We start from the raw sequence: 9,609 nt of genomic DNA, 5'->3' as shown, positions 1-9,609 counted from the left end.
TTCACGAGTGCTTACGAGCCACCGAATTTAGAAGACGGCAACGCGGCAATGAAACGCGAATAGCCCCACGATGGCACGAACGAAGCTGCAGGAGCTGATCCCTGTAACCTCGGTGTCTTGAGACGAGGCCAAACGATTGGAACAAGAACTGCGATACTGCATTCGTGGCGCTAACACGGCTGACCACTGAGGAGACGACGCTTACGACGCCAACGAGGCTAAAAAACATGGAGGAAGAATAAAAAACAAAAACGAAACAGCCGGAACTGAAAAAAGCTTATTCTCATGCCAATGGCTTTGAAAAAAATTATATTTCTGTTTCCGTTTACAGGGTGACGCGGAAATTTTAGTTCCGATTACGGACAGTTTTTTACGTTATCTGAATTCAAAACCAACCAACTTACGAGCTACTGTTCTGTTAAAGCGGCAGTAAAGTTTTCCTTCGCCCTCCTCCCCCAAAGGTGGCTCCGCTGGTACCGCCGTCAGCCGATGAGGACCAGACGAGATGTTCGCCAGTGCGGCCGACGATCTGTTAAGCCGCCGGAGGCGGCCGTCGAGGAGTCGATGGGTTCGGTGGTTGCTGGATTCCGGTAGCCATTAGATGCAGGCTTGGGTACGATATAACTTGGAGTTTATGGGCAGTACTATTTACAAGAGAAATTTACAATATTTACATAAAATGGGGTAACTCGTTACAACTCTCGGCATAGCCGAAAGTACAGGGTACCTACAAACGAGAATGGACCCAAGTGGTGGATCTTAGCAGAACGCTCGGCATAGCCGATGGCGCGAAGCGCCTGCAAGAAGTAAAATCCGACCCCCGGTAATGGGGTTCCCAGCATTTATAGGATTTGGGCAGCGCCCCTGCTGGTGCGAGAGTGCACATGATGTCAGGCGGATATCCGGGCTGACATCAGGGTGACATCAGCTCTCAAAGCCCCGATTGGTCCACTACAAACAAATAAAACACACACAAAAAAAAAAGAACTAACCAATCGTAAACATGTCACCCCCGCGGTCACATGACCCGATAATCTCTCTCATGCAACTCCTAGTCAGCTTTCCGCGAACGTTATTGCCACCGCTAAGCCAAGGCAAGGCCTCGGCTACACAAAGTCGCATACCGTGAGGAGCAGTCACCCCACTAGGTTTAACGAGCGGTAACTGCTCCAAAGCGAAAGCCGGACGGCTTAGAACGGTCTAGACTAACGCCTTCCAGCAACGTCTTAACGTCTCGCCGCTTCGCCTTTGTCCACGGGCGCTCGCCGGCACAATGAGGAAGTCGGGGCTAATCCCCTCCCGAGGCCAAGGACGGCCGCCGCCCGACCCGCGGGAAGAGCTGACCGCATACCAGCGCAACGAAGGTTCTCGGGAAAAGCACCCCCTCCTCTCGCCGCACAAAAGGAAGGAACGCGAGGCATGCGCTCGCGGCTTCCAACTTCGCGTCTCGCCGGTAAACAAAACGAGAATTACGCAGCGGGCTTACAGCGGCAATAACCGTTTTTGTCCACTGCAGGACGAAAGCCCCTCCCAAAGATCTCCGGCCCCGCCTATCCAGTGCTAGCTAAGTCCATGCTTTCTTACTAATTTTCGTAGGTCTTCTCTCCATGGAGTCCTCGGCCAACCCCTATTACGTTTACGGTCTATTGGCACCAAATCTGTTGAACGGGCGGTCCACCTGTTGTCTCTCATGTGCATGACGTGACCCGCCCATGCCCATTTCCTTCGCTTAATTTGAACTAGAATGTGTTTTATTTAAGTCTGTTGTATAATACACGCGGGGCTGTTTTCTTATCCCTGAGCGTTGCCGCTACGCTTCATCTTTGCTTATCCCGTTGGGCCTATCTTTCAAGTTTCCTTGAAAGTCGTTTTAGAACCCAAGTATCTGCCCCGTACGTAATTACAGGAACAACTTATTGGTTAAATAAGAGCATATTTAGTCACGGAAGAAGATTACTAGCCAATATTTCGCAATGCTTACCAAAAACAGTCCACGACACGCTTCTTCGGCGGGTAATTTCTTTTCAGTTGTTTGGATTAGCAGATATGACTTGCCGACGACACACGTCATCGCATGCTGGTGCCAAAACGTCGTCAGCTACCTTAAAATTTACTTCCTCAGCCGCTGGGATAAAGCCGCTGCGCGTCTCCCGCGGTTGTCAAGGGGCAGCGCTAGTTGACCGGTCTCTCAGCTCAGGGATACCTCAGTTGGCAGCGCACCGCACGCGTTATGCGGAGGAGGTGGGTTCGATTCCCGCTTCCGCTCACGGCGGAGTTTTTCTCGATTTTGATTCCTTTATTCCTGTATCTGACAAAATGACAATCACCTCATTCGGCTCTATAAAGCACCTTGAAGTAGCGTAAAAGCACTGGCAGTAAGAACTGCCTCTTCGATGTGTGTTCTTACGGAATCCCTCGTCCAATGTATTTTTGTTCTCTACAATGCTTTACGCAGGTTCCGGCTCCAGCAGTCCGGTAATGCCATTGCCTTACCCGACATTTTACCACGTTTCACGCGGCGAGCCGCTGGGATAACGAAAGACGCTCCGCGTCTCCTGCGGTTGTCGAGGGGCGGCGCTAGTTGACCGATCTCTGAACCTTCTTAAATATATGCCCCCGCTGAAGGCGAAAGGAAATACGCCGCCGGGATACCGCAGTTGATAGCGCACCGCACGCGTTATGTGGAGGTCCAGGGTTCGATTCCCGCTTCTGATCACGGCGGATTTTTTCTCGGCTTTGATTTCTTTATTCCTGTATCATGCAAAAATGACAATCACCTCATTCGGCGCAATAAAGCACCTTCAAGTAGCCGAATAGCACTGGCAATAAGGACTGACTCTGATGTGTGTGTGTGTGTGTGTGTGTGTGTGTGTGTGTGTGTGTGTGTGTGTGTGTGTGTGTGTGTGTGTATGTGTGTGTATAGCGAATCAGAATAGGAAATGAGGGGCTCGTTCAAACAAGACATAAATAAGGGTTCGCAGTCAGGAAAACCTCGGAAAGCAAAGGGGAGAATGTAGTAGGACACTGAAACAGATAAAGAATTTGGAAAGACAGAAAGAAAGTTGAGGAAAAATGCCCGCCTGGCGGGATCCGAGCACACGACCTCCAGAATACCGGAGTGGTGCGATGACCACTACGCTACCGGCGGGGCTATTTTCCCCTCCACTTTCTGGGGTATTTATGTTAAGGAATTTTTGTTTCCTGGCTTGTGGGTGGTAGCCAGCGCCACTCCGACTACACGGGGTGAAGGGGACCTTCTTTTTAACCCCCGGGTGTCTACGAGTGTCTACTGGAGTGTCTACAACATGTCGAGAGTGGTCGACCAGTGTTGAACCCTCTTAAGCTCCCTATGGCACCAAGACTTCCAGAACAGAGGCCCTCGCTAAAGAGGGAGAGTGTGTGTGTGTAAAAGATAGACAGAAAAGTGTTGGGAAAGCGGCTTAGATGGGGCTGTAATCGCAGGACATTGACAATAAAGGTGCTTCCGACATAACTTACCGATATCTTTTGATGCATTCTTTTGAATACGTGAAGCTGAAGCATTTAGTTTTAAGAATGTTGAAATATGCGTTTCCAACTGCTAATGAGGTAGCGCTTCCGTCGTTGAGGAGGCAGTCGTAAAACTTGTTGTCATCACGGCAGTTAGTCCTAGGAACGACAAGGTCTAGCTGTAAGCAGGTGAACATACACATCCCGAACGCTGCTCATTCACAACCAATCACCCTTGAGTACAAGTGGCTCATTCTCTTTCCCCCCATAAACATCTGTGTATTTTCATTTGAATGAAGTAAATGCGAAAGCGATGTGGTCAATTCATGACTGGTGAGATTAGGCAAAAGGGTACCCTGTGGAATTTGTAAGCGATAACATTTTGTACGTGGGCCCCATCGGTAAGGACATGTAAGAGAGTACTCATAAGAACGCACCGTCATTTCTTTTTAGGCATGCTTTTTTCAACCACGCGAGTAAAAATTATTCGTCCCCTACACCTCTGCCGGCCTAATGAAACAGCGCACTGAGATCGAAGTGTTGAAAATGCCGTTCACCTGCAAACATTTTTGATCTGATCTTAAAATACCACGTAAATCTGTTTTAAGGCATTTTTCTCAGTGCAGAAAGATGGCAAGTTGGCCTAGTTGGTTCATAGTGACCATATCGAACAGACAGCGCAAAAAAGGACGGGACAAAAGCTGTGTCGTCGTTAATTCTTCTTTTGTCCCTTCCTGCCTGTTCGATATGGTTTCTCAGTGCGTTCATACGTCATGAAGTAACGTCATCATCATCAGCAACAGCACCTCATCTCTAAAAGGGGATATTTGCTCGTCAGCAATTTGAACAAAGGAATAATAATTGGGGCCAAGATGAGACAAATTGCAAAATCGTCCCCGTTTGAACCATGTTTGGAGTATGCCGAGGAACAGGAGCACAGTCCTGCGTTTTGGGAGACACAATCCGTTTGTTTCGAACTAAATGCCGTGTGGCTGTGTGGTTGCACCTTTATCTTTTGACTCTTAAAAAAGTCGTCAGTTAATCAGCAAAAATAGTTGCGGAAAAAGGGTACCAGTTGTTATTCTGGAGTTGGTGCCGTTAAGTTAGTACTGGTAATCCCGTCTTTTGTACTGCTCAGCCGACACGGTCTCGGCACAATAATGTAAAAAATCCGGGCCCTTCCATTCTGTCGACAATGATGAGAAGTGAAGCTACGCGCATTGCAAAGAATGCCCGTAACAGAACTACTTGTTTGTACTTTGTAATTGACCATACTTCCCGCTTATTTAGGTGAATGAAACTTCAAACGACTAATTTTATTCCAGGGAACGAACATGAGATTTTCCGTATTCTTGCTACGTGGTAGGCATCTGCGGTTTTGTAACACATCAACCGTGATACGTCCGCGTTGAAATATGCCCCCAGTATAGCGGGTAAGTCAAAACTGAGCGGGAAAGTTCAGCCTCCGCGTGCATGCCAGCATCCCCCCCCCAAACCCCCCAATGCACAGATAAAAAAGGAACCGGTGATGTGCGCTTACTTAGACGAGAAAGACGCCGACCAAACTGTCACACCGGAAGCCCTTCAAGCTTCACAGGAGTAGCACCCACCAAAACAAACGTCACTTCACCGGCCCTTGCAGGAGTACAAACAAAAGAATATGAAGCTACGGTGGGTTTTCCTGGAAAGAGGTATTGCTTTATGAAATTTAGATATTACCGTTATTGGCTTAGTCACAGTTCAAACAGGGGAAATTGCTCCCTATGCTGGACGGATTCGCAGGTATTCGACGAGGTAGAACTTCTGGCGGTAACTGCGGCGTTCGCACGTTCTGCGGCCCCGGCTTTCTGTTGTTTTTGCGATCATTCGCACTTTTGAGCGCACCGACTGTCCTTAAACTACCACTCTTCTTCCTAATAAAAAACACGATCCCGTCCCATAGCGAGTCCCCTAACAACGTGAGTGCAATTGCGCAACTGGTGATACAGGTGACGGGGGTGGCGATGGGTTTAAAAGTTGTGGGAAGGCGCATCGCCTTGGCGAGGAAGACGTAAAGGATCGTGGCGAGTAAATTGTCTCCTCCGAAAGAGAAAGCCGCTATTGTAGCCCTTCATGGGGAAAGTAGCGCATAAAAGACGAAGGCAAAGAAGAGAAAACACAATCTCGGCGCTTCTCCGTCTTCGTCTTTTATGCGCTGTTTTCCCATGAACATTCACCAACTTTCCCAGTTGGCCGCACTCATAAATGCTATTTTAGCCCTGTACAGTGTCGGTGTTACATGAGTAAAGGATGCGCAGTGTGCGTACTGTTAACCTAAAAAAATATGCTACAACGAAATGCAACTCAACAAAGCGCGCCCATGGAACACGTTATACCTATATTAAAAATATTCCCAATGACATTTGAAAAAAAATGACAATGATCTAGAAGGCGCTGACAGCTGCATGCTTTAGTGTTTTGAGCGTTCTGGTTTTCTTAAGAAGGGTTTAGAGAAAATAAACGTCTGGTCAATTGTAAAGACTGATTGTCCCTCTTATAAGGCCAGCTGGCAAAAAAAAAGGTTTATATAATTCCAAAACATGTGAAGTACCGATTCAGACCCCATTTTCTCGCTCAGCCCTGATGACATCACAAGGACCACTTTGGCCGTTTGGCGGCCAATGATCAAAGCCACCGCCGGGGAGCTTCTCTACAATTCTTGTAGGGCCATTAGTTCATGTTATTGCTCCACCTGAATGCTAACATAAAGTAAACCACCGATAATTAAGCTTTCCTTTTTCCCCTTTTCCATCCCTGCTAACGTTTAGTGGCGCTAGCTAATTTTTTTAATTATAACTGATCCTAATCGGTGAATGCAACGTCTTTCTGAGCGCGAATACAGCTCATTGAATTAATAAAAATCGTAATGAACGTTTCAACTTTCCACATAGAGTCAGCGCGAGGTCAAATATGAAATTATTTTCGCAAGCTCGAGGTATGTCTATTTCGCTATTCATTCCTATGGCGCAGTTCCGTCGTCTCTTTATTTGTCATTTTTTGCAACCAAAGATGTCCTCACTATATTCTAAATCACTGATAATGTCCTCAATGGGACGTCCCCGTAGGATTCTATATAAGGCGAGGTAATAGTGCGTTGTCATTCAGACTTACACGACCAACGCAATCAATCCTCAGTCAGCAACGCGAAGATTATTCTAAGAAGTCTTATCGTAGTTGTTGCCGGGCATTTTCACCGCTTTTCTCTGTCAGGAACTGTTAATGCGGCAACAAACATTTCGCGAGGTTTAAAAATTGTGGTACTGCTGTTACGGAAAATGGTTCATGTGGCATCAACACGCGAAATCATTCTACACCCCCCTCACCCTCCAAGGAACCGTTTGGAGACGTTGTGCTTTACTCTGCAAAGTGTAATTTCAGGCATTCAAAAACCGATACTACACTACTTTTGGAGCCTGGGTCGCAAAAAGAAGAAATTTACAAATTTCAAAACACAAATGTTCGATTCCCAGATTGGATTGTTCTTTCTGCCGACGCGGAAAAAAATCATTTCTTTTTTTGTTGTTGTTTAGAGGGGGGGGGGGGGGTTCTTTTGCGTTCTAGTTCTAATATGAGAATTAATATGTTTGTTGTTCAAGAACCAGCCTCGGTTAGAAAGTCGCACTGCTCTTAATCTGCACAAAACCTGTACGTCCCACATGGTACGCGTTCGATTCAATCAGAGAGGCCGTAAATGGCGTTTCGACTTGTACCGGTAGTGTTCTGATGCAAGTAACGCTCACCAGAAATAAATTCTCATGTAATGCTACTGTTACCGGCAAGGTATTTGACATTTATGCCTCATCCTAAAATTTAAATTTTCTGCTCAAGATCGGTTATTCCAAACACGTGATTTTATGTTGATTAACTTTGCCTGCATTCTTCACGGTTAGGAAACATTCGCTTGCACCCCTCTAGCATAGAAACTCACATTGTGTACAGCCTGTTGTTAAAGATTCCATGCTTTCTTGTGAGGGCGCCTATGCTGTCGTTTGAATGATCGTGTTCTCGGCAGCACTTGTCTGTGCCAGCAGCCCATCCAAGGTCGTCGTAGTGCTTAGCAACGTCCCCGGCGCCACACCACTTTGTGCCTGCATTTAGTCGATCCTGTGAATTATTATTGGTACAATTCCCCTGAACAAGCATGCCAAGAATCTAAGAGGTGTTAGCCGGAGACAGAAACTCAGTCTATCATCGCCTGGCATTCATCCCAAACAGTAATCATTCGATCAAAATGTAACTACCGCAAACTCTTACAACACATTTATTAATTTCAGAACATTGCGTGGGCTCATGTGCGCTACACCATGAATCATTTGTCTCTGAACAATACAAAAACTGTCTCATTTTACTGGTATTTCTGCCAAAATAGCCTCCAAAAAAATTGCACCTCATCAACAATGCTGACAGATTCCTCATTTTTCGTATTCTTTCCTCCTCATCATCACCACCAGCCTATCACGCTTACTGCAGTGCAAAGGCTTCTCCCATTAATCTCCAATTACCGCGGTCGTGTGCTAACTGCGACTAATGTATCTCCGTAAACTTCTTCATCTCATCTGCCCATCTGACTTTCTGCCGCTCCCTGCAACGCTTGCCTTCTCTAGGGATCCACTCTGTTACCCTTAATGACCAACGGTTATCTTGCCTTCGCATTACATGCCCTGCCCACGTCCATTTCTTCTTCTTAATTTCTACTAATATGTCCTTAACACGCGTTTGCTCCCTGACCCACTCCGCTCTCTTCTTGTCCCTTAATGTTACACCCATCATCTTCCGCTCCATTGCCCGCTGACATTCGTATTCTTTAACGGCTGGTAAAAATTATCCTGCAACAAATCGTATTCACTCTTGTAGTACTGATGCAAAAGCTGTTCACATGCAGGATTTATGAAGCGCCGTTCTGGTTTACGGGCACGTTCCTTCACAGAAAAGGGGGTGATAGCCAAGCTGTCAACCGATATTGAACTGGACTCCACACATATAACGTCCGCACAACTGTATGTGTCTAGGCGCTAGAAATGAACGTTCGTGCTGCGAAAATATACCGTTAGGTTTTAATTATGTTTCGCCTGTTTCTTGGCGGAACTGCTTAGGGAAATCACGCTAAACTGTTATGCCTAGTATTGAAAAAGTTCTTAAATTAAATCGGTATTGTAAACAAACTGTTCTATATATGTTGTGAGCGCTATAATTGATGTTCCCGTACAGAACATAGGTCACACACAGTACGGCGGCGGGGGCTTTTTAATTGTAACCAACATAATAATGACAATAACGTTTAATCTTTCTTCCAAGGAGTCATAAATTAGCATAATTACCACTACCAAAATAAATTAGCACTAGCGATAGCTAGAAAAGTTGGTGTAAAGGGATGCAATAGAATATTTTTCGTCACCTAATCTCTCACGGTCTAGGATCGGCAAAATTTCTGGTCTCCAAATGACAAATGTGTCCTTTTAATATCATTGTCATGTTCTCTTTTCCACCTTCTTTTTGTACTTGGTAGTATGACTCCCCGCATACCCGTGTTCGCATGTCCTAAGCAAAGAGGAAATTTACCGGAAATGTACTCATTTCCTAAACGCAAGTTTCTACGTACAAGGCCAAAACGCATTAGATAGCTTCGTCGATATCTCTTTCACTTGGAGTAAATTTGGCACGTACCTTCGCCGACATCACATAGCAAAGAAGGCATGCAGCGGGAATGTACTTTGCTCATTCCTGTCTCTCTAAACAGAGTGCTTGAATTACACAATTAATTAGAAATCACAATGCACTCTCTATGTTCCCTAGGTATAAGTGCTTTTCGCGCGTTCCAGAACCCCCTGGTTCACACTCTATACAGAAACAGGTGCCCTTATTATTATTGCAAGTTATTTCACCTGTTTTCTGTTCTTCGAGCAATCGGCCATTTTGTGTGTCATAGACAACAGGTCTGTCACCTACTGAATTTACTGAAGCTTCTCATTAAAATTTGTGCAGTGAACGGATTTAACTCAGTGCGGAAGTTGGTGAGTCTATGGGTGAGGGCTTACGTCTGCTGCACACATCATTAAGTTGACGATAATGGTGATGATAAGG

At 45.9% G+C, this 9,609-nt stretch overlaps 1 protein-coding gene across 1 annotated transcript; it reads right to left on the bottom strand.

The window, feature by feature from the left end:
* Positions 1–3,440: 3,440 nt before the first annotated feature.
* On the bottom strand, positions 3,441–9,204 carry LOC144179981 (acidic phospholipase A2 PA4-like). Its single transcript, XM_077708395.1, has 4 exons — positions 9,193–9,204; positions 7,457–7,632; positions 3,499–3,648; positions 3,441–3,450 (listed from the first exon to the last, which is right to left on the bottom strand). Exons 1-4 carry the CDS (start codon positions 9,202–9,204, stop codon positions 3,441–3,443), a joined length of 348 nt encoding a protein of 115 aa, XP_077564521.1.
* Between the last annotated feature and the right edge of the window lie 405 nt (positions 9,205–9,609).

The sequence above is a fragment of the Haemaphysalis longicornis genome, unplaced genomic scaffold, assembly GCF_048455015.1.
Source record: "Haemaphysalis longicornis isolate Haplotype H1 unplaced genomic scaffold, Haemaphysalis longicornis Haplotype H1 scaffold_4, whole genome shotgun sequence".
Taxonomy (NCBI): Eukaryota; Metazoa; Arthropoda; class Arachnida; order Ixodida; family Ixodidae; genus Haemaphysalis; species Haemaphysalis longicornis.
The sequence above is the reverse complement of the archived record's forward strand: the minus strand, read 5'-3'. Positions and strand labels throughout refer to the sequence as shown.